This window comes from Arachis ipaensis, chromosome B10 (genome assembly GCF_000816755.2).
Source record: "Arachis ipaensis cultivar K30076 chromosome B10, Araip1.1, whole genome shotgun sequence".
Classification (NCBI taxonomy): domain Eukaryota; kingdom Viridiplantae; phylum Streptophyta; class Magnoliopsida; order Fabales; family Fabaceae; genus Arachis; species Arachis ipaensis.
This window is the reverse complement of record NC_029794.2, coordinates 21,922,349-21,938,881: the sequence shown is the minus strand read 5'-3', so window position 1 is coordinate 21,938,881 and position 16,533 is coordinate 21,922,349. Positions and strand designations below refer to the sequence as shown.

At 38.0% G+C, this 16,533-nt stretch overlaps 1 protein-coding gene across 3 annotated transcripts; it reads left to right on the top strand.

The window, feature by feature from the left end:
- Positions 1,568–11,572, top strand: LOC107622378 (protein CELLULOSE SYNTHASE INTERACTIVE 1). Of its 3 annotated transcripts, none has more exons than XM_016324249.2 (8): positions 1,568–1,811; positions 2,182–2,350; positions 2,890–2,963; positions 3,325–6,385; positions 6,543–9,087; positions 9,275–9,729; positions 10,439–10,555; positions 11,055–11,572. In XM_016324249.2, exons 2-8 carry the CDS (start codon positions 2,285–2,287, stop codon positions 11,193–11,195), a joined length of 6,459 nt encoding a protein of 2,152 aa, XP_016179735.1. In that variant the 5' UTR covers positions 1,568–1,811; positions 2,182–2,284; the 3' UTR covers positions 11,196–11,572. The 3 variants fall into 3 exon arrangements, with proteins under 3 accessions (XP_016179735.1, XP_020970046.1, XP_016179737.1); XM_021114387.1 differs by lacking the exon at positions 1,568–1,811 and adding an exon at positions 1,829–1,993; XM_016324251.2 differs by lacking the exon at positions 1,568–1,811 and adding an exon at positions 1,829–2,080.

Sequence of the window (16,533 nt, the reverse complement as noted above, 5' to 3'; positions counted from 1 at the left end):
TAAAAAAGACCTCATTATAAAATTTTGATAAAACTGTAAAACCAACAACATAATTAAACCTAGAGTACTCGTTTCTAACCTTAAAATACTCAATCGTAAAATCCACAAGATTGGAAAGGGAGCACTCGAATGCGCAGTGTGCCACAACTGGGAGACTTCATACGCGGCGCCGCCGCCGTCGTGGTTTCAGAGTTGACAAACGACTTGTCCTCATCTCACGATTTGGAATTGCGGAACTGAAACAAGGTCGTAGTTGCCAGGGAGCAAGAGAGTGAGAATTTGGAGAATAATAAGAATGAAAGGAGAAGTATTAATGAACCCGAAGTGCTATGTTTGAATATGAACCAAGTATTGACTTTGGAAGATTAGGGCTCCAATTGAAACGGCGTCGTTTTGGTGCGGAGGACTAATATGTCTTGTTTTCAAAAGCTACATACTACGTGTGCTCCTGTAACGGTCTGGTTAGCGCCACGGGAGCCACGTCAGACTTTTCTGTTGGGTCAAATGGAGTCACTTTAACGGAAGAGTAAATTTGTTCACATTTTAAGAGAATCAGGAACATAAATGTATTTTTTAATCCTTAAGATGAAAATGTCCGCGAAAAAAAAAGTTAAGGACCTATTTGTCCTTTTCTCAAAAAAATAAAAAAAATATATGTTAGCTAATTTTTTTTATTAAAGATAAGGAGACTTAAATATGCGACTTTTTAGGTGGATATAGAAAGATTATATCATTTGAACTATAATTCATTGGTAACTAACGTATACCTTAACAAATACAAATCAAGACTGTAATATAATTATTATATTTATTAAAGTTTGAAATATTTTATTAATAATAATCTTAATTTGTTCTTTTAAGACACGGTTAGGAATATTTTTGAATTACAACGTATATCCCTTCCCTTTACTCTAAATGGTTTTTGAAATCCCCCATCCATTGGTACTTTTAAGATTAATTGTGATACTAGTTATTTTGGTTCGGGTGATAGTGTTAGTTTTGCTTGTGTTATTAGAGATTGTAATGGGAGTTGGCAAAGGGGGTGTTTGAGAATGATTGAGAGTAATAGTATTCTTCAAGGAGAATTGTTTGCCGTTTGGAGAGGATATCTCTTAGCTTGGGATGTGGGTCAACGAGATGTTATTTTTGAGACGGATTGTGTGGAAGCATTTAATCTTCTTACTCAAAATAGTTTTGGGTTTATTGATTCATTAATACTCAAAATAAGAGATATCATGCATTGGAATTAGCGTGTTAACTTTCGTTTGATTATGAGAGATGCAAATACGGTGTCAGATACTATGACAAAGATGGCGATGAAGTTACAACTTTCACATGTGGAACTTTTTTCACCTTGGGAAGAGTTTAAGAATAGTCTTAAACGGGACTGTCCTTCTATTTAAATAGTTCATTGTTTTGTTTTTCTTTTTGTTTAGTTTATTTCAGTTAAAAAAAAAAAAAGGCATGTGTGTCTTATAACACGTGTTAGTTAAAAATAAAAAATAGAGAAATGAAAAAGAGAGAGAGAGAAGTTAACAAATAAACGTTAACTGTGAAGCCGAAGCTTAGCCGTTAAATTGAGCGTTGGAATCTCTGAGCTGTAAGCTGTCGGTGCTGTTTTCTCCACTGATGACGGCGACACATTCACACACACAATCACAGCATCCGATCACCACCACACCACAAGCTTCTTCGCTCTTCACACCCTTCCTATCCCATCCCATCCCATCATATTCCAAATCAACACTTCAAATTTCCAACCTATATAAACAATAAACCACCGCCATTTTCCCACTCTCTCCTCTCTCAAGGTTCTATTCCCATTCCTCTCTCTCTCAAGTTACTAACATCGCTTTCATTTCTCACACACTTTCATTTTTAATCATTCCTTTCGTTTTTTTTTCCTGCCGTGTTGATCTAGAGTTGACTAACACTCACTACATGCTTTCCTCTCTTCACTTCCTCGGTTGTTGATCTGCATTTTATTTTTTTGGTTTGTGAAATTTCACCGTGCACGTGTAGTGTAGACTAAATTGATTCAGATGTAGATACTAATGATGGTTATTTCACTCCAATTGATGTGATTATTATAAGCATTTGATATTTTAGAACTAATTCGCGTTAGTTTGCGATTGACTGATTCATGATTGGTTTCTGATTTGTGCATTCGTGCTGTGGCAGGGACAGGGAGGCTTTGATGTTCTGATAGTCTTTCCTGAATAGATCTGGAGAAGGGGGGCACTGTCCTGGACTAATCCGATTAGGGAGTATCCTTGCACCGAATATGGCAACCACGTTGACTTGGAGGTTAGCTGCCAACAATGGCACCACCCTCGCTGCTAATGACCTGGTACTTCAGTTCTGCACGACTTCCATTTTTTCATTCTTATTTTCCTATCTAGTTTCATCCTTAATTCGTGACTCTGACATCTTGATGGAATAGTTAGTTAGTCAGTTAGATATTTGTGGTACATATGAACGTATGGGGATACATATGCAGCTCCGTAATTTTTTTTTCATTGTTATTCGCATGGTACACTCTGTTTTGCCACAATCCTAAAATAAATGAGGAAAAAAAAAAAAAAAACTTAAGTTGAAGCAATGGTCTTATTTGATCAAGATGGGATATGTTGTGGTTTACCTAATGCTTAGTTTTCCATACTTTACAGGATTTATAAATAGGGGAATGAGTAAAGAGATAACTCGTTTCAATGTAGTATGGAATTAATAATGAGAGTAAGGAAAGAACAATATCACATGCTTCTAAATTGATATTGTATTGTGTATAATATATTATTAGCAACTTGGTGTGGTAAACATATGGAACTATTTAGAGATATACAGACATTCCATTTGACCTTCTTGAATGTCATTCTTTTTCTATTGCAGGAAAGAAATGGTGATGGGAAGGTTCAAGATACAGAGTCTCCAACACCCCATTCTGTTTTGAAGATGGGACTGAGGTTAGTTAAACCTTAAAACATGCCTTTAAAGTTTAAATTTTGTCAAACAGGAACAATCTGCAGCCTAGTAAAATGTTGCTTGAGTCAGTTGTTTTACTTTCTTCTGTTAGAGGCCTTTTGTTCTTTAGCCTCATTGATTCTGCTTGCAGTCAAGCTAGCACCTGCGAATATATCTTCTTGTACTGGTGTTCTAGTGTGTTTTCTGTGTCAAAATGTCTGATACAGAATGTTTTTCTTAAGAACTTCATACATAGAACCAGCTAACTTGATATTTTGTTATATGGATTATGGAAATTTGAATATTTGGGCATACAAATCTTATATACAAACATGTGTACCTTAAATTAATATTCTGTTTCAGAGAACGCAGTAGCAGCATGGAGGATCCAGATGGGACATTGGCAAGTGTTGCCCAATGCATTGAGCAGCTGCGTAAGAGTTCATCTTCTATGCTAGAGAAAGAGAACTCCCTGAAGCAGTTATCGGAGCTTATTGATATGCGTGAAAATGCTTTTAGTGCTGTTGGATCTCACTCTCAAGCAGTTCCAGTGCTTGTTTCCCTTCTCCGGTCAGGATCCTTGAATGTGAAGATACAGGCAGCAACTGTCTTGGGCTCCCTTTGTAAAGAAAATGAGCTGAGGGTTAAAGTCTTGCTTGGAGGATGCATTCCTCCATTGCTTAGTTTACTCAAGTCCAGTTCTGGTGAAGGTCAAGTAGCTGCTGCCAAGACTATTTATGCTGTCTCTCAAGATGGTGCCAAAGATCATGTTGGTTCAAAAATTTTTTCAACTGAAGGTGTTGTGCCAGTTCTTTGGGAACAATTGAAAAAGGGCATGAAGACTGGAAATGTAGTTGACAATTTATTGACTGGAGCATTGAAGAATCTCTCCAGCAGTACAGAGGGATTCTGGAATGCCACAGTACAAGCTGGAGGAGTGGACATATTAGTGAAGTTACTAACAACAGGACAGTCTGGCACTCAAGCCAATGTGTGCTTTTTACTTGCGTTCTTGATGATGGAGGATGCATCTATTTGTTCAAAAGTGTTGGCAGCAGAGGCAACAAAACATCTTCTCAAACTATTAGGCCCTGGTAATGATGCCCCTGTTAGAGCTGAAGCAGCCGGGGCGCTCAAATCTCTGTCGGCTCAGTGCAAAGATGCAAGACGAGAGATAGCCAATTCTAATGGCATTCCTACTCTGATTAATGCTACCATAGCGCCTTCGAAAGAGTTCATGCAAGGAGAGCATGCTCAAGCATTACAGGAAAATGCTATGTGTGCCCTAGCGAACATCTCTGGTGGCTTGTCTTCTGTGATCTCCAGCCTTGGTCAAAGCCTTGAATCATGCACTTCAGCTGCACAAATTGCTGACACTTTAGGGGCTTTAGCTTCGGCTCTTATGATATATGATGAAAAGGCAGAATCCACAAGAGCATCGGATCCTTTGGCAGTTGAGCAGACATTACTCAATCAGTTTAAGTCTCAGTCTCCCTTCCTTGTGCAGGAACGGACCATTGAAGCGCTGGCTAGTTTATATAGTAATCCCATACTATCAATTAAACTTACAAATTCCGATGCAAAGCGTTTGCTAGTTGGTTTAATAACAATGGCTGCCAGTGAAGTGCAAGACGAGCTTCTAAAAGCTCTCTTGACACTGTGCAATAGTGGAGGCAGTTTATGGCGTGCACTTCAAGGCCGTGAAGGAGTTCAGCTGTTGATATCTCTTTTGGGACTTTCATCAGAACAGCAGCAAGAATGTGCTGTTGCCCTACTATGCCTTCTGTCTAATGAAAATGATGAAAGTAAATGGGCCATTACTGCTGCTGGTGGTATACCTCCGCTTGTGCAAATTTTGGAGTCAGGATCTGCAAAAGCAAAGGAAGATTCAGCAACAATCCTTAGAAACCTATGCAATCATAGTGAGGATATACGTGCTTGTGTTGAAAGTGCTGATGCAGTTCCTGCATTGTTGTGGCTATTAAAGAATGGAAGCGCAAATGGGAAGGAGATTGCTGCAAAAACCTTGAATCACTTAATCCATAAATCTGATACAGCAACTATTAGCCAGCTTACAGCACTATTGACAAGTGATCTACCAGAATCTAAGGTTTATGTCTTAGATGCCTTGAGAAGTATGCTTTCTGTTGTTCCTCTTAGTGATATTTTACGCGAAGGTAGTGCTGCGAGTGATGCAATTGGTACAATGATAAAAATTTTGAGCTCAAGCAAGGAAGAAACTCAGGCGATGTCTGCAGCAGCTCTAGCAGGACTTTTTGAAACAAGAAAAGATGTGCGTGAAAGCAGCATTGCTGTTAAAACTCTTCTATCAGTCTCGAAATTGCTTAATGTCGAATATGAAAGTGTCTTGATGGAAACCTCACACTGCCTGGCTGCAATATTTCTTTCAATCAAAGAGAACAGGGATGTAGCTGCTATTGCTAGAGATTCATTGTCTCCATTGATTGCACTAGCCAACTCCTCAGTTTTGGAAGTAGCAGAGTTGGCAACATGTGCTGTGGCAAATCTTATTTTAGATGGTGAAATTGCAGAGAAAGCTGTTGCAGAAGAGGTTATCATGCCTGCTACAAGAGTATTACGTGAAGGCACAATTTCTGGAAAAACACATGCAGCAGCAGCAATTGCTCGCCTCTTACATTCTAGGCAAGTTGATTATGCTGTAACAGAATGTGTGAATCGTGCTGGTACTGTTCTTGCGTTAGTTTCTTTTCTAGATTCTGCCATTAATGGATCTGCTGCCACATTGGAGGCTCTAGATGCACTCGCTATTCTGTCCAGATCAGAAAAAACCAGCGGAAAGAGTAAACCTGCATGGACAGTTTTGGCTGAATTCCCTAAAAGCATAAGCCCTATAGTCCTGTCTATTGCTGATTCTACACCAACATTACAGGATAAAGCTATTGAGATATTATCACGACTATGTAAGGATCAGCCTCTTGTCTTAGGGGACACTGTTGCTACTGCATCTGGATGTATATCTTCAATAGCTAAGAGGATAATTTCTACTTCCACAAATGTAAAAAAAAAAATTGGAGGAGCTGCAGTGCTTATTTGTGCTGCAAAAGTAAATCATCAGAAACTGCTGGAGGATCTGAACTTATCAAACTTGTGTGCTGGTCTTGTTCGATCACTTGTTGATATGCTTAATTCTTCAGACTCATCTTTGGCCAATCAGGGAGATGACAATAGGGAAGTCATCAGCATTTGCCGGCATACAAAAGAAGAATCCAGTGATGATCAATCAAACAGTGGCACTGCCATTATATCTGGTGCCAACTTAGCTATATGGTTACTGTGTATCCTTGCTTGTCATGATGAAAACAGTAGAATTGCAATAATGGAGGCTGGAGCGATTGAGGTTCTCTCAGAGAAGATCTCAAATTATTTCTCACAGTATAGTCAGGTAATAAGTGCATTTTCCATGACATTTCAGTCAATAAAAAATAAATACACAAACCCACTTCATTGACTCATGTAATAGTTACTAGTCAAATATATATTACGAATAACTATATTTCTGTGTATTAATGTTTCTGTGATCTTTTATGGAAAAATTATAGATTGATGATAAAGAAGACAGCAGCATGTGGATTTGTGCTTTGTTGTTGGCAATATTATTCCAAGATAGAGATATTATACGTGCACATGCAACCATGAAATCTATACCAGCTCTTGCCAATTTGCTGAAGTCAGAAGAATCAGCAAACAAATACTTTGCAGCACAATCAATAGCTAGTCTGGTCTGTAATGGCAGCAGGGGAACACTTCTTTCTGTGGCTAATTCTGGGGCAGCAAATGGACTCATCACGTTGCTTGGCTGTGCCGATACTGATATTCAGGATCTTCTGGAATTGTCCGAAGAATTTTCTTTGGTACGTTATCCTGATCAAGTTGCTCTTGAGAGGTTGTTTAGAGTTGATGACATCAGAGTTGGTGCCACTTCTCGAAAGGCAATACCTGCCCTCGTTGATCTGCTTAAACCAATTCCAGATCGTCCAGGAGCACCATTTTTAGCACTTGGGCTTTTGACTCAGCTTGCTAGAGATTGTCCATCAAATAAGATTGTAATGGTAGAGTCTGGGGCCTTGGAGGCAATAACTAAATATCTTTCGCTAGGTCCTCAAGATGCAACTGAAGAAGCTGCTACAGATCTGTTAGGAATTCTGTTTGGCAGTGCTGAGATACGGAGACATGAATCTGCGTTTGGTGCTGTCACTCAACTTGTGGCTGTCCTGCGTTTAGGAGGAAGAGCTGCAAGGCATAGCGCTGCAAAAGCCTTAGAAAGTTTATTCTCTGCTGACCATATTAGAAATGCAGATACTGCTCGACAAGCTGTTAAACCCTTGGTAGAGATTCTTAATACAGGTCTAGAGAGGGAGCAGCACGCTGCAATTGCTGCATTGGTTAGGTTACTGAGTGAAAACCCTTCAAGAGCACTCGCTGTTGCAGATGTGGAGATGAACGCAGTGGATGTTCTTTGCAGGATCCTTTCATCAAATTGTTCAATGGACCTCAAAGGGGATGCTGCTGAATTGTGTTGTGTTCTTTTTGCAAATACAAGGATTCGGTCTACGATGGCTGCTGCACGCTGTGTGGAACCTCTGGTCTCTCTCCTTGTAAGTGAGTTTGGTCCAGCTCAACACTCTGTTGTTCGGGCATTGGATAGGCTTGTTGATGATGAGCAACTCGCTGAATTAGTTGCTGCACATGGTGCAGTTATCCCTCTTGTTGGCCTACTGTATGGTAGGAACTATGTTCTTCATGAGGCCATATCGAGAGCTCTAGTCAAGTTAGGAAAAGACAGGCCTGCTTGTAAAGTGGAAATGGTGAAAGCTGGAGTTATTGAAAGCATACTTGACATCCTTCTTGAAGCACCTGACTATCTATGTGCAGCTTTTTCGGAACTCTTGCGGATATTGACAAATAATGCTAGCATAGCTAAAGGACCATCTGCTGCTAAAGTGGTAGATCCCCTGTTTTCTATGCTGACGAGACAAGAATTTGGGCCTGATGGACAACATAGTGCATTGCAGGTTTTGGTTAATATCTTAGAGCATCCACAGTGTCGTGCTGATTACACGTTGACTTCCCACCAAGCTATTGAGCCACTTATCCCTTTGCTTGATTCTCCAATATCAGCAGTACAACAATTGGCTGCTGAACTTCTCTCACATCTACTTCTAGAAGAACACCTTCAGAAAGATCCAGTGATTCAACAAGTAATTGGCCCGCTCATAAGAGTTCTTGGTTCTGGTATACACATTTTGCAGCAGAGAGCTATGAAGGCCCTTGTTAGTATTGCACATATATGGCCTAATGAAATTGCAAAAGAGGGTGGTGTTGTTGAAATTTCCAAAGTGATATTGCAAGCTGATCCTTCCATTCCCCATGCTTTATGGGAGTCTGCTGCCTCTGTTTTGGCATGTGTTCTGCAATTTAGTTCTGAATTCTACTTGGAGGTGCCTGTTGCTGTTTTAGTAAGGTTGCTTCGATCTGGCTCAGAGAGCACAGTTGTTGGTGCATTAAATGCCCTTCTTGTGTTGGAAAGTGATGATGGAACCAGTGCAGAAGCAATGGCTGAAAGTGGTGCCATAGAAGCTCTCTTGGAGCTCCTAAGATCTCATCAATGCGAGGAAACTGCTGCAAGACTCTTGGAAGTATTGCTAAACAATGTGAAGATCAGAGAAACCAAAGTTACTAAATCAGCCATCTTACCATTATCCCAGTACCTCTTGGATCCACAAACCCAAGCACAGCAGCCAAGGCTATTAGCAACTTTGGCTCTTGGTGATTTATTCCAGAATGAAAGTCTTGCTCGAACAAGTGATGCAGTTTCAGCTTGTCGTGCTTTAGTGAATGTGCTCGAGGAGCAACCAACAGAAGAAATGAAAGTTGTAGCCATATGTGCTTTGCAAAACCTTGTAATGTACAGTAGATCAAATAAAAGAGCAGTTGCAGAGGCCGGTGGTGTTCAGGTGGTTCTAGATCTGATAGGTTCTAGTGATCCTGAAACATCTGTTCAGGCTGCGATGTTTATAAAACTTCTGTTTTCAAATCACACTATTCAGGAGTATGCTTCCAGTGAAACAGTCAGAGCAATAACCGGTGAGTTCACTTATCATGAAGGTGTTGACACATCATTTTATTCTGATCAACTGCATAATATTTTGTTTTCATGTAATTCATAGAAGGATGTCTTTGTTACTTTTCCTCTGATCATGGTCCAGATTTCCTCATATTTGCATTAATTGTTCTGTAATCAATGAGCTAACAAAGTTTTATGGTCTTTTAGCTGCTATTGAGAAGGATTTGTGGGCTACTGGAACTGTGAATGAGGAGTATCTGAAAGCCTTAAATTCTCTATTTAGCAACTTCCCACGATTGAGAGCAACTGAACCGGCAACTCTTAGCATTCCTCATCTCGTTACATCCTTAAAGACAGGCTCAGAGGCTACACAGGAAGCTGCCTTAGACACACTCTCTCTGCTCAGGCAAGCTTGGACTGCATGCCCGGCAGAAGTTTCAAGAGCTCAATCCATAGCAGCTGCAGATGCTATTCCTTTGCTACAATACTTAATCCAATCAGGCCCACCTCGGTTTCAGGAAAGGGCAGAATTCTTGTTGCAGTGTTTGCCTGGTACTCTGGTGGTGATCATCAAGCGTGGTAATAATATGAAGCAGTCTGTTGGAAACCCAAGTGTTTATTGCAAGCTGACACTTGGCAATACTCCTGCACGGCAGACCAAGGTATATATTTTCTCTTAAGCAATAATTATTGCATATTATGATATTATGATCTACTCTTGTGCATGGGGTGAAGTGACATGGGTGTAAAATGTACAGACAAGTAGATCGATACATTATATAACCTTACTATGAGACTTATAGATGATTGTATCTCTATGTCTCTTGATAAAGTTACCTACTCTATCCGAATGAAAATAGAAATGATCAATTACCATATCCTTTATATAGCTGTTGTGTGTGCGTTTTTAAGTTATTGGTTTTGAGGAGGAAGCTAGAAGAGACGGGCTTGAAGTATGAAGATTAGTTCATTTTACACAAAGTTTTTTTGTTTTTTTTTTGGGACAGGGTAGACTTTAAAGTTCAACCCCTTCCTTATTCCATTCTCCTCTCAAAATCGAAACTCATTAACAAACTTAAAAGAAAATTTCTGCTGGTCATGCATATTGCCACTGTGGGTTTGTTGACACATTGTAGGCTATAGAATACAGATATGATTTTTTATGTGAAAGTACTTAGCTTTTATGTTCTTGTCCCTTCCCTAATGACAATCTTAAGTTCTTAAGGGTTATATATTTATTGCCTGAGTAAGTGAGTGTATCATGTAACACTAGGAACAATGTATTTTCTGCTGAATAAGGACTTTATCGTAGATCAGTTTTCCTGGTAGAATATACCAAATTACTAATGACGGTGAGAATATTCTTATCAGGTGGTCTCAACTGGCCCCAATCCGGAATGGGACGAAAGCTTTTCATGGGCCTTTGAAAGTCCTCCTAAAGGCCAGAAGCTTCATATTTCTTGCAAAAATAAGAGCAAAATGGGGAAGGTAAATGCTGATATTTATTCAGTTCTTTCCTTCTGAGTTAGGATTGATTTACACTTCTATCAATTGTTACACCGTTTAGTAACTTTTTTTTTGTTCATGTAATTTTTTAAAATGCCAACCATTGGATTAGAAGCTTGTGTGTTATAGATCCTCTCTAAACTTGTATTTATCTCAACCGAAAATCGTGTGTTATACCTTTTATATACTTGAAAATTAACGTGATATATTTGTTCAAAATATACATAAACAAAACTTTATTCAATTACAGGATTATTGATGTGATGTCCGATTTCGATGAAATTTTGGTATAAATTATCTTTCATTATTATATTATTGTAATGCAATGGTTAGTTAGATAAAATATATGTTTTATAAAAAGTTATAATTGACGTAACTTTAATCAAATTGGTATTATTCGATCCTAACTCTCTATCTATAAATTAATTAAATTTTTGCTTTTACATTTCCACTGAACCTGTTTTTTGGTATCTGATTACAGAGTTCATTTGGAAAAGTGACCATTCAAATTGATCGGGTGGTAATGCTAGGAGCAGTATCTGGAGAGTACACACTCTTGCCGGAAAGTAAAAGTGGCCCCTCAAGGAATTTGGAAATAGAATTTCAATGGTCCAACAAGTGATACCCTTGTCCTTTCTTAGTATCAAGCTTTGGATCTGGAACATAGGGTACATGGTTTAAATTAAATTTTTTTCACATTTTCTAATATTTGTCATGCTTTTGTAATGTGTATATAACTGCAATTGTTTATTTTTTTGTCTCCGGTTCCAGACAAATTCTTTTATCATTAATATTCTTTGTAACTTTAAGGTGTAAGTTACCATCATTGCCTTAGGATAAACACTAGCAGGCCTGCTTGGAGCACCTTATATGCTTTTTGGATGATGTCAATTTCGGGAATATAGTGGGTCTGTTTTATCATTTATGCATTGTGGGGTTGTACAATGGCGAGCAAATTCGTCATAAAACAATAATATGAAGTGTCATGTTAAGGTCGCCAGAAGAAGGGGAAAAAATGTCATGTGATGTTTTTTTTTTAGATTTAAATGGGTTTACTTTGGAATTGTTGGTTCATATATATATTTTTCTTAAAAATCAGAACTAATATTTGATTGGATAATTCAACAACTAAGCCATATTTAGATCAAATCAAGGTTATTAAATTGGGATACATATCTTGTATCAAAAAGTCTATTTTTTTTGTATTGTATATTCTATTGTATCGTATTGTGTATCGTAAGTTATATAAACAATAATAATAAATAAAATAAAACTTTTAAAACTCAAATAACTATATCATTAATGTCAGATATAGACTAAAAAAATTGCAAGTAAGTTTTGTAATTTAAGTTTTTAGAAAGATCAAAATTCTTAAGTAGGAAGCAAATCAAAATTTTTTATTTCATAAATTATTAGTTATCGTTTATCATTCTCCACGATCAATATTGCTAAGTTCATCCTCTTCATTCAAAGTCAAAATCTCTTTTCCTTCTCTAATTATAATAATCTCTTCAAATTCTTATTCATCTCATATTATTGATTTTTCCTTATCAATGATCTTTATATTAAAGTTTCTTGGACCTGGAAAGAGAAAAAAAATTCAATGAATTATTGTTGAATATATAATTTTTAGTATAATTTGTTTTAGAAATATATATAATTTAAACTGAACACAAGCTTTTTCCATATGCAGACTCTCATGCGTCGACGAAGGAATAAGATTCATGATATTTTCCTGGAAGATGGAACTTGGACTAATGATATAGAGGATTTGAAGGCGAAGACTAATAAGTTTTTCAAGAAATTATTTTGTAGAAGAGAATAGGTTGACATTAATGCTCTTGGTCCTTTCCTCAGTTAAGCCAGAAGGCGTGTAGATGCCACATGGAGCCGGTCACTTTAGAGGAGGTTAAGAAGGCGGTTATGAGAATGAACTCATTCAAGGCGCTAGGTCCTGATGGCATCCAGGCATACTTCTTCAAGGAGTATTGGAATTACAGTGGGAAAGATGTCCATTGTAAGCCTGGCGTTTTTCGGGGGACGTATGGATGCGTCAATTTTTGAAACTCTCATTGTGCTTATTCCAAAGGTTGGGACACCCACATCTTTTAAAAACTTTAGACCTATCAGTTTATGCAATGTGATGTACAAGATTATTACTAAAGTTCTTGTTGAATCGTCTTCAGCCTTTTCTTTCTAACATCATTGGCCCACTTCAGGGAAGATTTATTCCAGGTAGGAGAGCAACAAATAATATTGTCATAGCACAGGAGATTCTTCATTTTATGAGAAAGACGAAAATCAAGAAAGGAACTTTAGCTTTTAAAATTGACTTAGAAAAGGCGTATGACAGAGTTGACTGGAGGTTCTTGGAGCATTCTCTTCATAATTTTGGTTTTTCTAGCAGTATAACCAGGTTGATTATGAATTATGTGGTTTTTTCTTCTTTATCTATTTTGTGAAATGATGGTAAGCTTGAGAGCTTTAGTCCAGATAGGGGACTAAGGCAAGGGGATCCAATGTTGCCTTATTTGTTTGTTCTTTGCATGGAGAGATTGGACTGTTACATTTCGCATAAGGTGACTGAAGGAGAGTGGGAATCAGTTTCTGTATCCAGAGAGGGGCCAAAGTTTTCTTATCTTATGTTTGCGGACGATCTCCTGCTTTTCTACAAAGCTAATAAGAGACAGGTTATTATGGTCATGGAAGTCCTAAACACTTTTTTTAAAGCATCTGGATTGAAAGTTAACTTTAAGAAGTCTAAAGCAATATGTTCAAAAAATGTTTCTAATGTAAAGAAGGAGATGTTTACCGGGGTATCATCTATCTGTTTTACGCAACACTTAGGTAAATACTTAGGTGTTAACTTGGGGCACCCGAGAGTGACTTGGGTCTGTGCTATAGAGACTATTGACAAAATTCAAGCATCATAGAAAGGGAGACTGTTGAATAGAGATGGGAGATTATGTCTTGTTAAATCGGTCATATCACCTATTCCTATTTATCAGATGCAATGCTTTCTTCTTCCAGGCTATGCTTGTGAAAAGATTAATTCTCTCATCCGGCAGTTCTTTTGGAAGGGTAATACTGATGAGAGATATCTCTCTTTGGCCAACTTGAAAAATGTTAATTACTCCAAAAAAATTCGATAGTCTGGACATTCGAGATTCTTCTCTATTTAACGTGGCAATGATTGGAAGTTAGTTTGGCATATGCTAAACTTTCAAGCCAAATTGTGGGTCCAAATTATGCTCAACAAAAATCTCAAAAAGTCTTTGAGCTTAGAATTTCCTGTTCCAAAGATTGCATCTATTTGTTGGAGGGGCATTGGAAAAGTAATGCAGTTTTTGTAAGAGGGTTTGGCTTGAAGCCCTGGTAACTTGGACCAATCGGTTTGGTTTGATACTTGGCATCCAGGAGGAAAAATCTATGATTATCTCCCTTTTGTCCATATCTTCGATACTCAATTGACTATAAGGGAGGTTTGGAGTGAATATGGTTGGCGTTTTGAGTGAATTGCGACACCATTATCAGAGTTAGTTCTCCACATGATGCAATGTTCCAACTAGTTTTGGCAGCACACAGTTGAACCTGGATGGATTTGGATAGCAAATATTAGTAAAGGTTATTCAACTAAAGAGGGATATGCATAGTTACTGAAGAGAAGGATTCAGTGAAATGAGGGACGAAGTTGGAAATGGTTATGGCGGGCAAACGCCCCGGAGAAAGCAAAATTCCTGGCGTGGTTTGCCATTCATGGTTCCCTACCAACGGAGGCTTTCTGACACTGGCGTGGACTCTTTGAGTCGAACATGCGCCCTCGATGTGGCAAAAAGACAGAATCGGCAATGCATTGCTTGCTACGTTGTCGACAGGCACAAGACATTTGGATGAGATTGGATCCATCAATTCTTCAGGTCGGTGGGGATATGTTTTCTTTGATGCGAGCTACTGTTTTAGAACAAAAACCTATTTTTTCCCCTAGCATTTGGTGGATTTGGAGGCATCAAAATCAGGAAAACTTTAATCCATATGAAGTTTGGACGCAACTTAAAGTGGTGATCTTGGCTAGAAGATGGAAGATGGAGTTAGAACAGGCTCGGTTTCAACTTTGTTAGCTATCTTTGTTCAAGAATGTGAATTGAAAACTTTCTCAACTTGATTTTTTGAAAGTAAATTGTGATGCTAGCAGTTTTTTGGAAGCTCAAAAATCAGATTTTGGGTGTGTGATTAGAAATAATGAAGGTGTTTGGATAAAAGGTTGTTTGGGGAGGATTCTAATTTGAAGTATCAAAAGATCCAAACTCTTTGCAATATGGAGAGAGCTGGTTTTAGCGTGAAAGTGTGACTTAAAGAAGATTGTGTGCGAAACAGATTCAAGGGAAGTATTCATTGCTGCTCAGAGTGAGCCTGCTTCAGAAGACAGGGAAGATGGGGATCTGATGGTGCGTATTCATGAAATGCTTGGCAGGGAGTCGGAGGTTCATTTTAGTCTAGTGCTTCAAGAGAGAAATATGGTGGCCGATCTGATAGCAAAGCTCGGAGCTTGGAGTCAGAACGAGTACGTTGAGTGGTTTGATTTCCTAGTAACATTGTTGAAGCTCTTCTTCAAGATCGAGATATTGCTTGAGTTATAGAGGTCTCCAATGTGTCTTTCTTTTGCTTTTTTAGTTTCTTTAATTTTTGTTCAGACACCAAAAAATATATAATTTAAATATAAATTCTTAACTCACCTATAGCTCACATAAAAGTTGTTGGCCACTAGGGGTGCCAGCATGCACTCAGCTCGTAGGCATCCAACCCTACCCAATCCGGTCGGGTAGGATAGCCAACCCGATCCGCTGCGGGTAGTAGGATTGAGTATGGAGCGGGTTTAAACACGGGTCAGGTAGGGTGCGGGTTTAGGGATGCACACGGATCGGATCGGATATAGCCTATAATACTATCCGATCCGCACTGCACTCATCGGATCGGATACGATATCCACATTTTTTCAAGTCGGGTCGGATATCGGGTATAACCACATAATTTGAAAAAATTGTTTTAAGGTCCTATTTGGTTGTTTTTACAAAAAAAAAATGTCTAGAAAATCTTTTTTTTTTTTACTTGTTTAAGCCTATTTACTCCTAAAATATTATCAATAAAAGTTCTCTTGACTAAAAAAAAAAATAACACAAGATCTAAGTTTAATTATTCTAAGTTAAAGTACAACATAAAAAATTAAAAACAAGATATTATAAATTATGCTATTTATATGAGACGTGCGGATATGCGGATCGGATCCGTGGATATCACTGCCAAATCTGCCAATCGGATAATATCCGTAAAATTTGAATTGGATGCGGATAATTACCGCGGATATGTAGAATTTATCCGATCCATGTCCAGCCCTATGTGAGTTGAGTCTCAACCCTACCTGACAAACCCACACCCTATATATGTATATGTTATAAACATATGTTATAGGTAGATGTTGAACCAATGACTTCTCACTTAGTGCAAAAGTCAGTCAAGATCATCAAAGAATAATTTAACACTTTTGTTTATATAAAAAATCAATTCTATTTTAGTGATATATAAATACAATATTGTATCACAATATTTTATTTGTGCTTGTGTTATTAATTTAAGTAAAGACTTTTGTGTAGAATTGAACAGTTGATGGTAATATTGTTTATGGGACGATTGTGTTGTTTGTGGGATGATTGTGTTGTTTGTATTGAATTTTTAATTTGCACGCTCATTAGGTTATATGATAATGAGATAATATTGCATATTAGTAAAAATTTGCAGGTAGGATTAGGGTTGGATTGTTCTCAACCCGCAAGTAGAGTAGAGCCAGATTTTAGTAACAAATTCAACCCGCAGGTAGAGTTAAAGTTGAATTCAAACTCTACCATATCCTATCCATTGTCACCCCTATTGGCCACCTTTTTATTGCATCCCCTATAAATCCCGAG